Source organism: Entelurus aequoreus, linkage group LG09 (assembly GCF_033978785.1).
Source record: "Entelurus aequoreus isolate RoL-2023_Sb linkage group LG09, RoL_Eaeq_v1.1, whole genome shotgun sequence".
Classification (NCBI taxonomy): Eukaryota; Metazoa; Chordata; class Actinopteri; order Syngnathiformes; family Syngnathidae; genus Entelurus; species Entelurus aequoreus.
This window is the reverse complement of record NC_084739.1, coordinates 57,589,632-57,609,577: the sequence shown is the minus strand read 5'-3', so window position 1 is coordinate 57,609,577 and position 19,946 is coordinate 57,589,632. Positions and strand designations below refer to the sequence as shown.

At 39.4% G+C, this 19,946-nt stretch overlaps 1 protein-coding gene across 1 annotated transcript in view; it reads left to right on the top strand.

The window, feature by feature from the left end:
* Positions 1–19,946, top strand: part of LOC133657002 (cytosolic phospholipase A2 beta-like) — a 121,272-nt gene that overhangs the window by 44,353 nt on the left and 56,973 nt on the right. Inside the window, exons 16-23 of the mRNA XM_062057887.1 lie at positions 4,376–4,512; positions 5,119–5,341; positions 5,425–5,539; positions 7,678–7,815; positions 7,902–8,009; positions 12,645–12,824; positions 13,018–13,190; positions 16,946–17,132. Coding sequence (XP_061913871.1) covers positions 4,376–4,512; positions 5,119–5,341; positions 5,425–5,539; positions 7,678–7,815; positions 7,902–8,009; positions 12,645–12,824; positions 13,018–13,190; positions 16,946–17,132 — 1,261 coding nt within the window. The remainder of the gene's footprint in view (positions 1–4,375; positions 4,513–5,118; positions 5,342–5,424; positions 5,540–7,677; positions 7,816–7,901; positions 8,010–12,644; positions 12,825–13,017; positions 13,191–16,945; positions 17,133–19,946) is intronic.

Below are 19,946 nucleotides of genomic sequence, written 5' to 3'. Positions count from 1 at the left end.
GTAAATTATTGGACAGGAAATGACCAAATTCCAATGGTCATATCAACGTTAGAACCCAACATTGATTAAACGTCGTCAAAAAGCATGTTGTTTCAACGTTAAGTTCGAGTTGCTCAACGTTAGGACCTAATTCAAGTTCTCAATGTTGTTTTAATGTCTTGTGCTTGTTGGGTATACGTTTTTATCGGGGTATATCGTTTCGTTAGGGGTAAAGATGTCTTTTGTTTTAATGTTAGCATTTGAGCTAGTGAGCTGGCAGTAGTCGCTCTGTCAGTTTATCAATGTGCAGTTATCAATTTATGTTTTTCGATCGTTTAAGCTTAAAATGGTAATACTAACTGGTGGCTTACAGCGGTTACCCTTTACGTTATCGTTGCATCCTTATCCACATGCATCACTGATTCATCATCAACATTTTTTGTTGTTGTTAGTACTTACACACTAAAACATGCTGGGTTACTTTGATAACCCAATTTATGAGTTGCGAGTGTTGGGTTGAATTTTGGAGTTATTTTTATGAAGATCAATCCATTTTTTGAGTTATAAGGGTATTATTTTAACTCAATTTCTGGGTTTTCAAATCTATTAACAATTTTTGGGTTGTTTTTCAATGAGTAACGCATTTTTGGGTAAAAGGTACTTTTTTTTTTGAAGGAAATTTTATTGAGGATTAATCTCATCAACATTATTTACAATCACACATCTTATGTACATTAAAATATTTGAGCATGCTGTATATAACTACTATAACCATACATGGAAATTCTTGTTAAAAAAAAAACGTCACTCATATCTTGCTTTTGAGTATATTTGTCATGATTCGTTGCTGGCATCATGTTTTGTTTAGTTTTTGACTCCCTCAGTTCTGTTTTCAGCTCCTTTGGGTTTGTGTTTTAGCTGTCAGAGTGCTACTTATTTCCTGCTTTTCGCCACACTCAGGCTGGCTTTCTTATTTGCTTCATGCAACATTTACAAATCCGTTTCCATATGAGTTGGGAAATTGTGTTAGATGTAAATATAAACGGAATACAATGTCTTGCAAATCTTTTTCAATCCATATTCAATTGAATGCACTACAAAGACAAGATATTTGATGTTCAAACTCATTAACTTTATTTTTTTTTGGCAAATAATTTCAAAGAATTTCATGGCGGCAACACGTGCCAAAGTAGTTGGGAAAGGGCATGTTCACCACTGTGTTACATGGCCTTTCCTTTTAACAACACTCAGTAAACGTTTGGGAACTGAGGAGACACATTTTTTAATCTTCTCAGGTGGAATTCTTTCCCATTCTTGCTTGATGTACAGCTTAAGTCTGGGGGTCTCCGTTGTGGTATTTTAGGCTTCAAAATGCGCCACACATTTTCAATGGGAGACAGGTCTGGACTACAGGCAGGCCAGTCTAGTACCCGCACTCTTTTACTATGAAGCCACGTTGATGTAACACATGGCTTGGCATTGTCTTGCTGAAATAAGCAGGGGCGTCCATGGTAACGTTGCTTGGATGGCAACATAAGTTGCTCCAAAACCTGTATGTACCTTTCAGAATTAATGGCGCCTTCACAGATGTGTAAGTTACCAATGTCTTGGGCACTAATACACCCCCATACCATCACAGATGCTGGCTTTTCAACTTTGCGCCTATAACAATCCGGATGGTTCTTTTCGTCTTTGGTCAGGAGGACACGACGACCACAGTTTCCAAAAACAATTTGAAATGTGGACTCGTCAGACCACAGAACACTTTTCCACTTTGTATCAGTCCATCTTAGATGAGCTCAGGCCCAGCGAAGCTAACGGCGTTTCTGGGTGTTGTTGATAAACGGTTTTCGCCTTGCATAGGAGAGTTTTAACTTGCACTTACAGATGTAGTGACCAACTGTAGTTACTGACAGTGGGTTTCTGAAGTGTTCCTGAGCCCATGTGGTGATATCCTTTACACACTGATGTCGCTTGTTGATGCAGTACAGCCTGAGGGATCGAAGGTCACGGGCTTAGCTGCTTACGTGCAGTGATTTCTCCAGATTCTCTGAACCCTTTGATGATATTACGGACCGTAGATGGTGAAATCCCTAAATTCCTTGCAATAGCTAGTTGAGAAAGTTTTTTCTTAAACTGTTCAACAATTTGCTCACGCATTTGTTGACCAAGTGGTGACACTCGCCCCATCCTTGTTTGTGAATGACTGAGCATTTCATGGAATCTGTTATGTATCACTAAGGGGAGGTGACGGCAAACAGACACCAGGAGACAGTGTATACAATTATTATATATATGTATATATATATATATATATATATATATATATATATATATATATATATATATATATATATATATATATATTCAATATATATATAGTAATAACGAACAATACTAATTTAATAAACTAAGGAAATGGAGTGTGAACTAGATCCAAAAGGTAATGGTGTAAGACTATGTGTAGAATTTAACTGAAGTGGGTGTTACCAAAGTGTTGAAGAGATACGAGGAAGTCCAGGGGGCAGGCAGATGATCCGGGATACAAGCGGGGGTCCGTGGGGCTGAGAGGAGCGTCAGAGTTCAAGTCCATGCGAGGTGGTCGAAATCCGGGAAGGCAAGACACTGCGGGCACACGGGAGAGGACAGAGGGTCAAGGCACGGAGAGGAAACAAGGAGCGAGCCTAAAGCTAGTCGCTTACTGTACACCATGAGAAAACTAAGTTCCCGTGCCGATCCTTGGGTCCACTGGTCCTTTATTGAGCTTGCCCTCATCAGTCCCAGGTGTGCAGATTTCCGGTGAGTGATCGCAGCTGGTGGCTGCTGCAGGGCGGAGACGCGCGCGGCGCGTCCCTGGATGTGCGCACCCGTGGGCGTGACCCGAGGTGCGCACAGACGGATGAGCGGCGTTGGCAGGAGGGAAGCGGGATCGAATCCGCGCCGTGACAGAATCTACTTTTATACCCAATCATGGCACCCACCTGTTGCCAATTTGCCTGTTCACCTGTGGGATGTTCCAAATAAGTGTTTGATGAGCATTCCTCAATTTTATCAGTATTTATTGCAACCTTTCCTAACTTCTTTGTCACGTGTTGCTGGCATCAAATTCTAAAGTTAATGATTATTTGCAAAAAAAAAAAAAGTTTATTAGTTTGAACATCAAATATGTTGTCTTTGTAGCATATTCAACTGAATATGGGTTGAAAATGATTTGCAAATCATTGTATTCTGTTTATATTTACATCTAACACAATTTCCCAACTCATATGGAAACGGGGTTTGTACGTTTGTGATCCATGCTTTTGATTCTTGATTCCTGAGCTAAGTTATGCCTTAGCTCTCCGTGCTATCGGTACGCTTGCTTTGTTTTTTTGTTCCTGCAACCACATTTCGCGAAGTTGGTAGAGTGGCAGAGCCATCAATCTGAGGGTTACTGGTTCAATGCCCACCTTCTACCATCCTAGTCACGTCCGTTGTGTCCTTGAGCAAGACACTTCACCCTTGCTCTTGATGGGTCCTGGTTAGCGCCTTGCATGGCAACTCCCGCCATCAGTGTGTGAATATGTGTGTGAATGGGTGAATGTGGAAATAGTTTCAAAGCGCTTTGAGTTCCTTAAAAAAAAAAAGGTAGAAAAGCGCTATACAAGTATAACCATTTACCATTTACCATTCCTGCCTGATTTATGAGATTAAATCATTTTCGTACCTGTACCTTGCCTCCGGAGTTTTCCATCTGCATCCTGGGAGAACGACCCATATTGGGAGAACGTGACAATATTTTAATGGAATTAAATTAATTTTGATCAGTAGTTGGGAAGGAGTACGACAAACCAGCAGTAAAATGTTTAATTTTTAACCAACTATTGGGTCAAGGAGCGCTAAATTGCGCAACGCAATAGTTGGGTTTGGAATAACTAACATTGTAGTGAGCATAACTCAGCTTTTGTGGTAAATAAATTAAACCCAATAGTTGGGTTATGAATCAACCAACATTGAGTTAGAATAATTCAACTTTTGTGTTAAATAATTCAACCCAATAGTTTGGTTGGGAATAACCCAACATTAAGTTATCATAACTCAACTTTTTGGTGAAATAATTCAACGCAAAAGTTGGGTTGAAAAAATTAACCCAAAATGTTGAGTTAAAATAACTCAAATAAGGGGTTCGTCCTTTTCTGAACCAGCAGTTGGGTTGAAATTGGGTTATTTTTTAACCCAACATTTTTTAGTGTGTACTGACATTAAGAAAATAAGTATTTGATCTTCTAGTCATTGTGTTTACCCCCTTACACTTTACATATGAACACTGAAATTTTATGGTGTTTTTATCAATAAATATTGAATGAAGGTAATAATTACGAACGTTATAAATTGAATTTATTTATTCTATATTTAGGTGCCAACGATAGCTCTGGTGGGATCAGGAGGAGGAAGCAGAGCAATGACAGGACTGCTTGGTTGTTTGAAGAGCTTGAAGAACTTAAATGTGCTCGATTCTGTCACTTATATCACCGGAGTATCTGGATCTACTTGGTAAGTTTCGTGTTGTAGTGTTTATCAACACGTAAGTACGCAGTTCTGCTTCAAGTAAAATGATAGCGGAAAAACAACATACTGTAAAGAACACACACTCATCATTTATTTTTTCAATATCCAGTCCAGTAAGTTTTAGCCAGTTCCAGATCATGTATATCCGATCTGTCTCGTGTCTCTACGTTGTAATAAAAAAGGGAAAATAATAATAACAGATAGACATCCTTTTCAACCGCCCAAACCCCACCCACCTCAAACCCCCCAAAACAATTTTGAATATGCAAAACATTTCTCCCCCCAAAAAACTGCCATATGGTGAAACCATAACCTTTGAAGTGCGATGTAGCTCGGGACGATTGTAAATTAATTTCCTGATTGAGTTGGAATTGGCATCCATGTTTGTGCTGTTGAGATGTTGAATAATTGATCATTTATTGTCAAATTTAGTGACACCACCGTGTAATGCAAGCAGAAAATAATTAAGATCCACTTAAAATCCAGTTGTTTGTGATCAATGTGGCAAATAAATGGTGACTCTGCTAATGCCATTTCTATGTATTTGCATTTTAATGCTGTTCATATACACTGTAATATCCTCATGAACAGGGCTATGTCTGCATTGTATCAAGATGCAAACTGGTCACATGACGGCATAGACAGTACCATTGCTGAAATAAAGAAGGAGATTACTAAGGATTTCCTGAGTGTCTTCACGCCAGAGAAAATGCAATATTACAGCCAAGAGATGGAAGACAAAATTAAGAATGGCCATAACGCGTCACAAACTGACATGCCGGGCCTCATATATGAACAGATTGTCTTCGGGAAGGTAAGTACTGTAGCTGGAAAATTACTGTATTTTTGTCTTTTTGTTTCGGAAAGGATCCTCTTAATATGGGTTGACATTTGCAGAAGATGACCAGTACTCTCGCAGAGCAGCAGAAGGCAGTAAATGAAGGACAAAACCCTTTGCCCGTGTACACTGCTGTCAACATAAAGGACAAGATAGGCTGTGAATCTGAAAATGGTAAATTTGGATTCTTTTTATTTGGACACTTTCTTACACATGCACATGTTACCACCTTTGCTAGCTTATGTACGCACTCCCATGAATAAATCATAGTGAACAAAAATCAAAAGTGAACTACGGTAGTTAGAAGAATATGTAGCGGCTACACTGAGGAAGGACCATGTCACCTTTTTTCGCATTATTAAATTTTTCCCTTCAATGTCACCCAAGCGAGAGGAGGACATTGCATCCTAAAGAAGGAAAGTGAAATTAAATATGGTTAAATGTTGGAAAAAATTTAGAAAAACATTTTTTGCATGTTTGGTCAAAGCTGCTCAAACGCCGGGACTATCATGATAAACAAAGAACATGTGAAAGAATCTGCTCCATTACGTGGACTTTAATAACTACGCACTGTAACGGTCTCATCTCAGACTGTACAACTCCTCTCTAGGGGGGAGGGGGGATACTAGGATGACAGGGGATGCAAAACAATAACAATACTGAAATAAACTGCAACAAAAAACAGTGCATTAACAGTGCAATACATTTCATAACATGGTCACTACTGCTTAGTTTCTCTTGTTATATTCTTATTTTTACTGTTATATTTTTATTCTTATTGTTGCTTTTTATTTTTATTCTCATTGTAATATGTTCTATTTTTATTTCCATTTATACCCCCATTATTTATCTTTTACTTTTTAAATTCAATCTCAATTCTGTACACTGCTGCTGGAATTTTTTTTTCCTGAGGGAACTCTCCTGAAGGAATTAATAAAGTACTATCTATCCTATCTATCTATCTAGATAGATAGATAGATAGATAAGTACTATCTATCTATCTATCTATCTATCTATCTATCTATCTATCTATCTATCTATCTATCTATCTATCTATCTATCTATTATAGACACTTCATCCTCCTTATAAGTCTGTCTTACTCTTTTTTATAATAAGGAATGGGTACCAAATTTGGTACTTTTCATACGAAACGTATTCAGTACTACCAAGTACTGATTCATGTAAAATCAAACAGTTCTTTATTTTAATAACTTTGTGTCATGTGACCTTTTCCAAAATATGAGCATTTTACTATTTTTGTATTTTTTATTTCTTTGTGAAAGTATCAACGGATAACCTTAAATAAATGACAACTACACTTTAAATATTAAAATAACTTTTATCCATGCACGCCATGTGTATGTATATATATGTATATATATATATATATACTGTATATGTATAAATACATATATATACACATGTACAATCTCTACTCCGGCCTATTTATATATATATATATATATATATATATATATATATATATATATATATATATATATATATATATATATATATATATATATATATATATATATATATATATATATATATATATATATATATATATATATATATATATATACTCATTTATCAGGTTATTGTTATTCTCGTGGCATTCAACTGATTAGTTGTCTTAGAAGACGTGTGTCCTCTCATTCGAATAGTTTTTTATCAGTTCAGGCTTAGACAGATCTAGCCTGAGCGATTGGTGACAAGGTCCTATCTATTTATCCTCTAACACGAGGAGGAGTGTATGCACAGGATTGAATACTTATGTTCTGTTGTGGTGTAAAAAACAATATGTCCATCAACAAATGTTAACCAAAGAATCCAATCGTTTGTACCCCATATTGAATCTTATTGAATCGTTTTTACACTAAATTGTATCGAATCATTCATACAATAAATCAAAATCGAATCGTTCTGTTTTATAAATAAATTGTTTTTGAATCGCATTCTAACCCATTTAGAACACGAAAAAGTGACGGAAATTTGTACTCTGTTCAAATGTGAAAGGTGCACATCCCTACTTGCAAAGCCCTTTTTAAAAGTAAGGAATTGCTGTTTTTTTTTATATATTCCTGTTTCATTTCATTCTTGTATTTCATCTTTTTTTAAAACTCTAGTTGTATGTACTTGATTGACTCACGTATGAATTGAACTAAAACTTGACTCAAATGGCCATCGAATGAACAGAACTGGCAGATTGAGGACCGTCTGTATTTTCATCAAGTTGAAAGTTATTATTTATGCATATTTGATATGTTAACAACTTAACATGTTCCACTCTTCATTAAAACATGAACAGAGTGGTGTGAGTTCACGCCCTACGAGGTTGGCTTTCAAAAGTACGGGGCGTTTGTGAAAGCTGAAGACTTCGGCAGTCAGTTCTTCCTTGGACATCTCATCAAAAAACTCCCAGAAGTCTATATCTCTTATCTGATCGGTAAGAATATTGCTTTTTGACTGTAATGTTATTGCCCGACAACAGGGTAAGTCAAAGTCACAATACTTCAATTCTATTTGGATTAGGAATATGGAGCAGCTTCTTTTCTGTCAACATGACTGAACTATTGATGCACAGCACTGACTATGAACTAAACTGGGATGCCGGGTTTGAACCAGATGTCACCGACTTGGGTAAATATACCTTATGTTTTACTACACTTCTTTTTAACTCTTTTTTACGTTACACAAAAATCCTTTATCATGTAAAATAAAAAAATTTCCCCGCCAAATTTTTGCAGAATACACCCAACGAGGCAACTGTTCGTTAGTTTGCATGGTCCATGAATCATGGACATAAGGTTTGTGATTGCACGTGAAGATTGAAATACATTAATGATAGGTTTGCCAGACACACAAGAGCTGAAAAAAACACAATGGTGTTTGGCTTGCCAAAGTTTTCCGTATGACCCCCAGTACATTACTTTATGCACAATTTTGCGGTGATGCACAAAGCAAAAGATGATGTGCATATTATATCACAGAGTGCAGTGTTTATCAAATAGTGGGTCGAGACCGCTGGGGGGTCGTGGTGAGGTGTCAGCAGGTTAATATGTTCATTATTTGTGTCTACACTCTCGTATTCATGTTGAATTAATACAGACGCCTGTAGCTAGGTAGCAGCATTCCACACATTAGATGCCCACTAACTACACAGTGGTAGTAGTGGTAAGTACACAGGAGCACGAGTACAGGGCTAACAGGGGCGAAGAGATGGAGAAGTTTGTCACAGGAACGAAATGAAAAAAGGAGTCCCTGCCAGCAGGGAATGGAAAGAATGTAACTCAGCTTGTGCAGAAAAAAATAAATAAATATCATCAAATCCTCAATAGTAACTCAATTCAGAGGGGGTCGCGGTAAAAGCAATTGAGACTGGCCATTGTGATGAATTGGCGACTTGTCCGGGGTGTGCCCTGCCTTCCATCCCTAGAAAATGGATGGATGGATGACCTGGTTGCTTACTTCAGGACAGGTAATAGAAATCTGATAGCATTTGCGATGATTAAAAAAATATATAGCTAATAATATTTCAGTTAAGTTTAATGAGAGTATCTGTGTCATGATTTGTACCCAGGTGGATTGAAGAAACAGAGAAACTGACGAAAAAAGTATTTCATTTATAGTCTCTAACAAATAGCAAAATAAAAATGGTTTCTAAAATGGTGAACTGACACTGTAGTAAATGTTAATACAAAAGAAATATAGCCGTGAAATTTCAATAATAAGGTTGCTTGAGCCAAATTAAGAACTTCTAAAAACATACTACACACCCCCCACGATCAAAAATGTAAAGTGGTTCGTTCCACCCGGATAGCGGAAAACCTAGCGTGGAACACGTCACTCAACACAGACATCATCAAAGCGCACCTTTAAAGGGGAACTATGCTCTTAAATCTACATTTGAAACACTTCCTTGTGGTCTAGATAATATGTATTGGATATACTTTGTTGTAAATCTGTCTCCACAGTCACGTTTATAACAATACTTTGTGAGTTTCTGCAAGATGTTGGTTTGTGAAGGCGTTCCCAGATTGCAAATGAAACCACACCCCACCCTCTCCAAAAAAATCATAATTTGTCTTTTGTAAATATACACATAGCATCACTGCTATTTTTGCCCAGATACAGTTGAAAATAAACTTCATAAGCATTGTCTAGATTCATCTGGTCACAAAATTAGGTAAACCTGATTTGTTTCTGCATATACATTTTACTCCATATCAAACTGAAGGGGAAAGTTTAAAAAACATTACAGGGCTTTGTCCTACATATAAAATACATACAATTAGTAATGAAGTCTCATTTTCGGGGGCGTCCTTAGTACTCTCACAGAGACACAGCGACAGGTTTTTACCGCCATGCAATGCAGGGATGGTAACATACCCACTGTGTGCTCAGTTTGTAATCAAAAAGTGTGGGTGCTTAAAGAATATGGCGGCACTATAATATTCATCATGGTGAAAAATACAACAAGGACAACAGAGCAGAGAAAAGATAAATGATTGGCTGGTGGTTCTGAGGAAACTGCATGTGGTGTAGAGAGCAGTGACGTGCGGTGAGGTTCATGGCTGGTGAGGCACTGACTTCATCACAGTCAGATTTACAAACATATGAACCTTAAAGAGTATCTTATTCACCATTTGATTGGCAGCAGTTAACAGGTTATGCCTACTCAGTGGCCTAGTGGTTAGAGTGTCCGCCCTGAGATCGGTAGGTTGGGAGTTCAAACCCCGGCAGAGTCATAACAAAGACTATAAAAATGGGACCCATTACTTCCCTGCTTGGCACTCCGCATCAATGGTTGGAATTGGGGGTTAAATCACCAAAAATGATTCCCGGGCGCGGCACCGCTGCTGCCCACTGCTCCCCTCACCTCCCAGGGGGTGATCAAGGGGATGGGTCAAATGCAGAGGACAAATTTCACCACACCTAGTGTGTGTGTGACCATCATTGGTACTTTAACTTAACTTAATGTTTAAAAGCTCATACCAGCATTCTTCCCTGCTTGGCACTCAGCATCAAGGGTTGGAATTGGGGGTTAAATCACCAAAAATGACTCTCGGGCGCGGCGCCGCTGGTGCCCACTGCTCCCCACTGCTCCCCACTGCTCCCCTCACCTCCCAGGGGGTGAGCAAGGGGATGGGTCAAATGCAGAGGACAAATTTCACCACACCTAGTGTGTGTGACAATCATTGGTACTTTAACTTAACTTTAACTTTACACATACAAACTGTAGCACACAAAAAAGCACATTTAATAAAAAAAACGTTATTATGGTCTTACCTTTACTGATAAATGAAGTCCATGCGCCGCTCCTTTTGAACAAAAGCATCGATAACTTGTTTATAGAAGTCTTCCTTATCTTTCTTCAGTTTTAAAAGTCTCTCTGTCTCGATGGAGATCTTCCTTTAATTATTACCACCTGTTTCGATTAAAAGTCCAGTTTAGAAAACTGTTTTATTTTAGATATGTAATCCTCCATGTTAAAAGTTCAGGCGAGAGGAAAAAATAAACGATCGCTGCTAACTGTTGCTGCTTGTTGTCACTTCTTCTGCAGCCGAGTAGTCGCAAGAATGATCTCTGGGATCACTACCGCCCTCTAGCACCAGGAGGCGGGATTACTGCGAGCCTCAGCCAGTGCGTCTTCGCAGCCGTTTTATGATTTCTCAGCACAAGAAATACGTTACACACATACAGTTGTTGACAAAATACACTATACATTATATACTTCAGCTAACTAAACTATGGAAATGTATAATATAATTTATATAGCAATACGGTCTCACTGCACAGCAGGCCAGCAGTTAGCCGAGTCATTGCGCAATCCATGGCGAGGCTCAACTGGCTGGTGACTCACCGCAAGTCTCTTCTCAGTATTTGAACGGCAAATGTGAAAATTCAGCGATTTTGAATAAAAATAATCTAAAACTGGTGAAGTTAAATGGAAAATAACTTTATAGTATAATCACTTTATTTTAAATGTACAAAAAAATGTCTTAAAATATCTGAAGTTGGTCATGATATGTTTTGTAAAATGATATTTAATTTCATTTTCTAATGTACTTTCAAGGATTCAAGGAACTTTATTATCATTGCAGCACACATGCAACACATGAGATTACACAAAATTAAGTACCGGAGGTCCCAGATTTAACCCAATGAGTACCACAAAAACATTAGTATGTACATTAGAATTTAAATACAATAGGATATACATAAATTAGGTAGAATGAATAGAAAAAATAGACTACATTCTAAATCTGGTGTAACGGTACAGTGAGGAAGGAGACGGCACTGAGACAGGGACGTCGTTTAGCTTGCTGCGTGTTTATTAACACAAGATAGTGACGTGTGTAATTAACCCAAATACGTGGTGTGTGACTATGTGAAGCGATTACTTGGTGAGTGTTACCCGGAGTTATTGAAGGTGCGTGTTGTGAAAGATGCGGAGGTCCAGAGAGGGCAAGGCAGGCTCAGAGGTCTGTGGGCAAGCAAGAGGTCAAGGGCTGGAGCGAGGCGTCGTAGTCTGTGGGCAGGCGAAAGGTCGAGATCCAGGGAGGCAGCAAGAATTCTGGAGGGTATCTGGGGAGACGAGACACACAGCTCGAAACCAGGGAACGAAGAGGAGCTGTGGGATGACGACACAGTACAAGACACAATGAGCACAGAGGAGGGGAAACACGGAGAGCGAGGAAGCACATAGGCAAGAGAGCTAGAAACGTGTAGGGCTTACTGTACTGGTACAAGTAGCTACGTTCTGGCACTGGAACGCAGGACGCCCTGGCTTAAGAAGGCAGTGAAGTCTTCATCAGCGTCAGGTGTGTCGATTGCCGAGTGAGTGCAGCTGCGCGGGGCTGTGGCAGGAGAGGAACGCCCGTGGGCGTGTTCAGAAGCACGCTCAGCGGCACGCACAGCAGAGTGTGTGTCGGTGGGTGTTTGAACCGTCACATCTGGACTGCAAATAGAATGTAAAAACAATGACAGCAAACCAAAGCAAATAAAAGCCCAGTTCAGCACAGTTGGGACACGTACAAGTTAAGTGATGTACTTTTTTTGCGTGTAAACTGAGGGGGAAAACATGGACTTGTTGTTATTTATATGTGATTATCATAAATGTGTTGGTTTGGCCCACTTGGCAACCAAAAATTGTTTGATACCCCTGGTTAAAGTAATTTTCTGTGGGTACCTAATGGACTATAACTAACTTGATAAGTATTACTCCACGTTCCAGTTAAGTGTTGACCTTGCTTTTATATTTCCCTTTGACAGAAACTGACAGTGAGGCTTCGACTCTTTGTACACGCCACGTCGAACCATCCACACTTGTCTCTGGAATCATCAGTGATTTCTTGAGGAACCGCCCAATTGTCTCGACAGTTTACAACTTCTTGCATGGTCTCTTCCTGCACTCAAATTACAATAAACATGCCAACTTTAAAGCTTGGAAAGGTATATTTAGATCTGTTCCTACAAATAACATGTACAAACATGTCACATTAGTTTGCTATGATCATTAGTTTTACAATAGGCCTACATTACTTCAGTGCTTATATTTGGTTATGATCATTAGTTTTACATTATACTACATTATTTGTGTGCTTATTATGTTGGGTTGATGAATGCATCTTCCATGTCTTCGCAGAAACACACCCTGATGCATTTCCAAACACACTGACCCCTCATGACTCCAATTTACATCTTATTGATAGTGGTCTATCCATCAATGTTGGCTTTGCCCCCATCCTGCGCCCAGAGAGAGAAGTAGACATCATCATATGTCTTGATTGTTCTTGGAACCCGGGGAACATGTTCAAGGTAAACGTAAAAATTATTCAAGGAACTTTATTGTCATACCAGTACACTTGAGACACAGATAAGAGTGTAATGATACATCATAATCACCGTTTCGTACATCTGTTTTAAGATCGCCGGTCGCTTTATTTTGGGTACAGTATGGAAACAAACAACAATATGGTGTTCCCTCGCCACTTTGATCACTTCCTGCAGAATGGTCTGATTTTTAAAACTGTAAATAGCTATTTTAAAAAACATTTCTTCCAACATTTATTTCATATCACTAGCCATTTATCGTTAGCAGCAATAATAATTTTAACTTCTTTATAATGCATTTTTCATTTGACATCAAATCTGAAAAAAACTATATATTAAAATACAAAAGGCAGCTGAGATAGGCTCCAGCGCCTCCCACGACCCCCAAAGGGACAAGCGGTAGAAAATGGATGGATGGATAGATGGATGGAAAACAAAAGACAAAAATTGGATAAAAACATTACACGATTTACAGAATACAATTAGCTGCAAGCTTCTCTAAAAAGGTGAGTCTTAAGTCCTGAGGTGGTCAGGAAGGGCATTCCACAAACAGCTTCAAAAGCCCTACCCCCCATTGACTTGAGTCGTGTCCTGGGCACGAGCAGACGGTGCTGTTGGCCTGACCGGTTTCTGGTTGAGGTGTGTGAGGAGGTCAGTGAGGTAATAAATCATCAATCAATTAAAGTTTATTTATATAGCCCTTAATCACAAGTGTCTCAAAGGGCTGCACAAGCCACAACGACATCCTTGGCTCAGATCCCACATCAGGGCAAGAAAAAACTCAATCCAATGGGATACAATGAGAAACCTTGGAGGTAGCATCTCTAACTGTTACTGGGAGGGCATTCCAGAGTACTGGAGCCCGTATAGAAAATGCTCTATAGCCCGCAGACTGTTCTTGGGCTCTGGGAATCACTAAAAAGCCGGAGTTCTTTGAACGCAGATTTCTTGCCGGGACAAATGGTACAATACAATCAGCAAGATAGGATGGCGCTAGACTGTTAAGTATTTTATACGTAACTAGCAGCACGGTGGAAGAGGGGTTAGTGCGTCTGCCTCACAATACGAAGGTCCTGAGTAGTCGTGAGTTCAATCCCGGCCTCGGGATCTTTCTGTGTGGAGTTTGCATGTTCTCCCTGTGACTGTGTGGGTTCCCTCCGGGTACTCCGGCTTCCTCCCACCTCCAAAGACATGCACCTGGGGATAGGTTGATTGGCAACACTAAATTGGCCCTAGTGTGTGAAAGTGAGTGTGAATGTTGTCTGTCTATCTGTGTTGGCCCTGCGATGAGGTGGCGACTTGTCCAGGGTGTACCCCGCCTTCCGCCCGATTGTAGCTGAGATAGGCTCCAGCGCCCCCCGCGACCCCAAAAGGGACAAGCGGTAGAAAATGGATGGATGGATGGATAGTAAAACCTTAAAGTCACATCTTAAGTGCACAGGAAGCCAGTGCAGGTGAGCCAGTATAAGCGTAATATGATCAAACTTTCTTGTTCTTGTCAAAAGTCTAGCAGCCGCATTTTGTACCAACTGTAATCTTTTAATGCTAGACATAGGGAGGCCCGAATATAATACGTTACAGTAATCGAGACGAGACGTAACGGATGCATGAATAATGATCTCAGCGTCCCTGGTGGACAAAATGGAACAAAATTTAGCGATATTACGGAGATGAAAGAAGGCCGTTTTAGTAACACTCTTAATGTGTGACTCAGATGAGAGAGTTGGGTTGAAGATAATACCCAGATTCTTTACCGAGTCGCCTTGTGTAATTGTTTGGTTGTCAAATGTTAAGGTGGTATTATTAAATAGGTGTCGGTGTCTAGCAGGAGGTAAGTGGGGTCATCACGGTGCAGACAGTGGTGGGTGTGCAGGAGGACCTTGTATTCGATGTGTGCTCTGATGGGGAGCCAGTGAAGGGTGCGGAGGATGCAGCTGTAAGGGAGGGGAAAAGACGGGGTTTGGAGATGTTACGGAGGGGAAAGGAGGAGGTTTTGCGGATTTGGAGACATGATTGTTGAAAGAGAATTGGGGGTAAAACTTGACCCTAAGGCTGGTAACAGATGGGAATGTTGTGGCCTGAGAGTGAAACTGAGATAATAGGGGAGGAGCAGAGTTGTTGAGGGGTTCCAATTTGAATGGCTTTGGTTTTTGAGCCATTCAGCTGCAGGAAGTTTTGGCTCATCCATGCTTTTATCTCCTCCAGGCAGGAGCTGAGACGAGCATCGGGGGCAGTGGGAGAACCACAGGTTTGGTGTATTTTGTAGCGTCCCGGAAGAGTTACTGCTGCAAAGGGTTCTGGGTATTTGTTCTGATCAGATTAGATCAGTGTGTTGCAAACTGAGCAGTTTAAAGTCCTGAATGGTTGGTTTAATCATTGTTATTTTATTTTCAAATTTATTAGCCTGTGGAAAAAGTTAATGTTGATATTTACCTCAGAAGGCTGCAAATAGAAAAGAGGCATTCAATTTCTATATGGACTGGACTCTCGCTGATGTGTTGGATCCACTGTGGACTGGACTTTCACAATATTATGTCAGACCCACTCGACATCCATTGCTTTCGGTCTCCCCTAGAGGGGGGGGGAGGTTACCCACATATGCGGTCCTCTCCAAGGTTTCTCATAGTCATTCACCGACGTCCCACTGGGGTGAGTTTTTCCTTGCCCGTATGTGGGCTCTGTACCGAGGATGTCGTTGTGGCTTGTGCAGCCCTTTGAGACACTTGTGATTTAGGGCTATATAAATAAACATTGATTGATTGATTGATATTTAAATTGTATTTGATATGCCATTGATATTTTTTAATTATTATTATTATTATTTGAAACTCGATTTTGCATGTCACTATAAAGTTATATAAGCCTTGCTTGTTCAATATTCAATGCAAAACTTGTTTGGGTCCCTATTAAAAGGTTAATTTGTTCAACCTTGGCCCGCGGCTTTGTTCAGTTTTAAATTTTGGCCCACTCTGTATTTGAGTTTGACACCCCTGTTCTAAGGCTTCTGCCACAGCAACTCCAAACATAATGGAGGGTAGACTGTAGTGTAAATATAAAAACGGAAGGATGTTACCAACATTTTGTACATTAATAATGCAAGAACCAATCTAGGTCCAAAAGGTCCAAATATCTACGCTCTGTAATATAGCTGACAAAGCAAAATAGTGTAATATTTAATAATATCTATCATGAGTGATTAATTAATTCAATTTTTAGAACAAGCTGAGGGTTAATAAAAGAACAAGCTGTGGGAAGAAAATGGCCCCAAAGCTGTACTTTGGTACCCTTGGTTTACAAGGTTCCTTTTCAGTAAAGTAAGAGTTAGAAAAGTATGAATGATTATTTTATTTGGAGTAAAATGTATTATTGTTTGAAGTTCAGTATTAATAGTTCCAGATTTTAGTCTCGTTTTCCATCTCTACTGAATAATGGTGACACACTGCCCTCATCCTGTCCACAGAAGAGGAATTTCCAGCTCTGATCTGTCCTTGCCAGTATAACGAGCCATGACTCCACTGACTCACAAAGACTGGACTGTATTTGTTTACCCAGTAGACGCATGACGCCACAAACATTTCCTGTCACTCATGTTTAATGTGTGGAAAATTGTTATACCAAAGGTTCCATACATGAATAATCAAATTACAAATACATGTACCATTACACACTAATAACAAATAATGTGGTAAAAAAATAACATGAATGTTGGATGGTTATTAACGTGACTTTCATGTAAACAGGAAGTAAAACGGACAGCTGCTTACTGTGAGGACCATGACATCGCCTTCCCCCATATTGATTTTGCAAGCCTGGAAGCAGAACCTCCGAGAGAAGTCTACATCTTTGAGGATGAAAAGAACCTAAAGGCACCGCTAGTGATTCTCTTCCCACTCGTCAATATTTCATTCAAGGATTTCAAACAGCCAGGTGAGTGCATGGAAACGACGTAAATAACTATACACAACATTATATGTCATCAATTGATTATCAATCAATCTGATGGAGCGACCAGAGTGTAAAACATGTTTTGTAGTCAGGGCAGCTCTGGTTAACATGTACCCTCCAAACATTAGCCTCCCTACACCGTCACTGACTCAACCTCAAACGGGTCATTTTGGAAGATGCTGTAGGCATCAGAAGGTTCTTCAGAGCATTTTCAGACTTCGTACACTCAAAACCTTCAGTCATTTGTAAGGAAAATGTGGCACTTGTGGTAAATGCCAACACTTGCAGATGTCATGCCAACCTCGCAGAATCGGTTTCTGACACGTTGGACATAAAAATGCACATAAATGTTTTGCTGGAGATCAATTTATAAGCTCCCTTTGTTCCTCCCTGCACAATGGCGCAGATAGATAGATAGATAGATAGATAGATAGATAGATAGATAGATAGATAGATAGATAGATAGATAGATAGATAGATAGATAGATAGATAGATAGATAGATAAATAGATAGATAGTACTTTATTGATTCCTTCAGGAGAGTTCCCTCAGGAAAATTAAAGAGATTCATATGGCCCCATTCGTCATGATTTACCTGACACATGAACCGTGACAAATTGGGGGGTGCACTATCCACTTTAGCCAACTAATAACAGTAGAGTGTTGAATATCTTAGAATGTGTTTTGTGAAAACTCCAACTTTGACCACAGCTTCAATTGCTGTGGCGCTTTCCATCATTTTCAGCCGACTGCGTTGCAAAATGATTAACACCCCCTCTTCCTTCTCATATGGCCCCAGAAATGGGGCCACATGAGTCCTTTCCCTACTGTAGTCCCGATCTGGATTGTGGTCCTCATACAGCCCATTTACTTCTAATGGCGTTGTGACCTCTCTCCTGATTCCAGAGGTGTGTAGAGTACTCATAAATTGTACTCAAGTAAGAGTACCGTAACTTTAGAATAATGTGACTCATGTGAAAGTAAAAAAGTAGACTTCAAAATAGTTACTTGAGTAAAAGTAAGTAAGTATTCTGTGAAAAAGTTACTCAAATGTTGAGTAACTTGTGAGTAACTTCTGATTTATTTAGTAGCTATTTACTTTTTCAATGGTTCTCCGACTACAAATGTAGTGTGTGAGTGTGTGTGTGTGTGTGTGTGTGTGTGTGTGTGTGTGTGTGTGTGTGTGTGTGTGTGTAAAACACAAAAATCATTAACAATTTTCTGTGGCATGACTTCTCAAGTTAGAAGTAGAATTCCTACAGGCAGCAATGTGAATATTTCTACTGACACAGATGACAGCACATGAGATAATTATTTTTACTAGTTTGAATGTAATCATTTAAGAATTGTGCTGCCATATCTGACGTAATTTCACTTTTTTGCAGTCAGTACGTTTCTATGCACTTAATTAGTCAGATTTGTCAAATATTTCCGTTTCTTCTACTGTCACAGCTACATGTGAAGTTCTAGTTTCCATGCTCTTATCTCTTATGCGACTGTTAGCCATACGCAGTGTACCTCTCGTACACTAGGGGGCGATTATGATCATTTTAGTTTGTTTAGATATGTGGTAGAACAAGAGAATGTGTGGTGGAATTTCTGACCTTTGTACCATATTTTGTGTATGTCAAAGTCCGAAAAGAGAGCGAGGTCGAAAAGCATTAAGAATGTCTGCTCGTTTCTTTTTTTTCTATTCTGTGCCATTGAAGGAGCATATGTGGGTTAGAGTTGAATTTATGGTCGGCCTGACCATTCTACAAAATGTTTTGATTGTTTGTTATGGCTAAAGGATTCAAGGAGGTTGCAGAACAGGTCGAAAACAACGGGACCTTGACACACGAGGGAAACACATGAATGGCCAAATAGACCAAGTCTATGTATGATTCGCATGATTCTCGATTCATCCAACGTCTCCGGAGGACGTTGTCTGTTTGCATGACAATTCAATCCAACCTTGTACCATTTGATTATGGGTAAATAAAACTTTTGTACTAAATTCACTTTTGTTGCTGTTTAAGATTCGGACCTTCCACCACAAATGCTACATGCTAATAAGCTAGCGCTAGTAACTTTTAAGCTCCGGATCAAACAGATAAGTACTTTCAACTGCTATTTGGTGATGTTGCTAATGTTTTTATTATGTTTAAATGACAACTGTGGTTATTATGAACATCAACATACAAAAAGATCGCTATTTTAGTCAATTGTTTTAGGAGGTTTCTGTTCACCAGTTCAAACAGCCTTGATGTGCTGGCGTCATGTCACGTTATTAAAGTATCTTCTTTGGGAACATTTTGACACTTATTAAACAAGTAGGTTTTTATTTTATCACATCCTTAAAAAATACAGATATATTTCAGCTTTGTGATTTTTGAGCGTAAACAGTCCCAAGCGTTACTTGTGCTTATGTTGGATTGGTCAAACAGAGTCATGTGACTGCAAGGCTCCGTTTAATTGGTGAAATGGAACCAAATGTCAAGCTATCCCCGGAGAATTGGAGCAAGCTACACTACAAGCTACATGGCAAAAGTAGCCTGCTAAATTTAACGGCATGGGCCCACATGTATAATATCAATGTTAATGTAACTGAGAGTGTACAAATGAACCCAATATGGGTCCTTTACTATTAACTATCTGTCATTTAGCTGGGGTCCCCGCAGGGGCGCCGCTAGGGATTTTGGGCCCCATGAAAATAATCTTTACAGGGCCCCTTGTATTATAATTTCATCATCATTAGGGGCCTCTCTGGGCCCCCCTCCATCATGGGCCCCTAGAATCCGTCTCCTTTACCCCCCC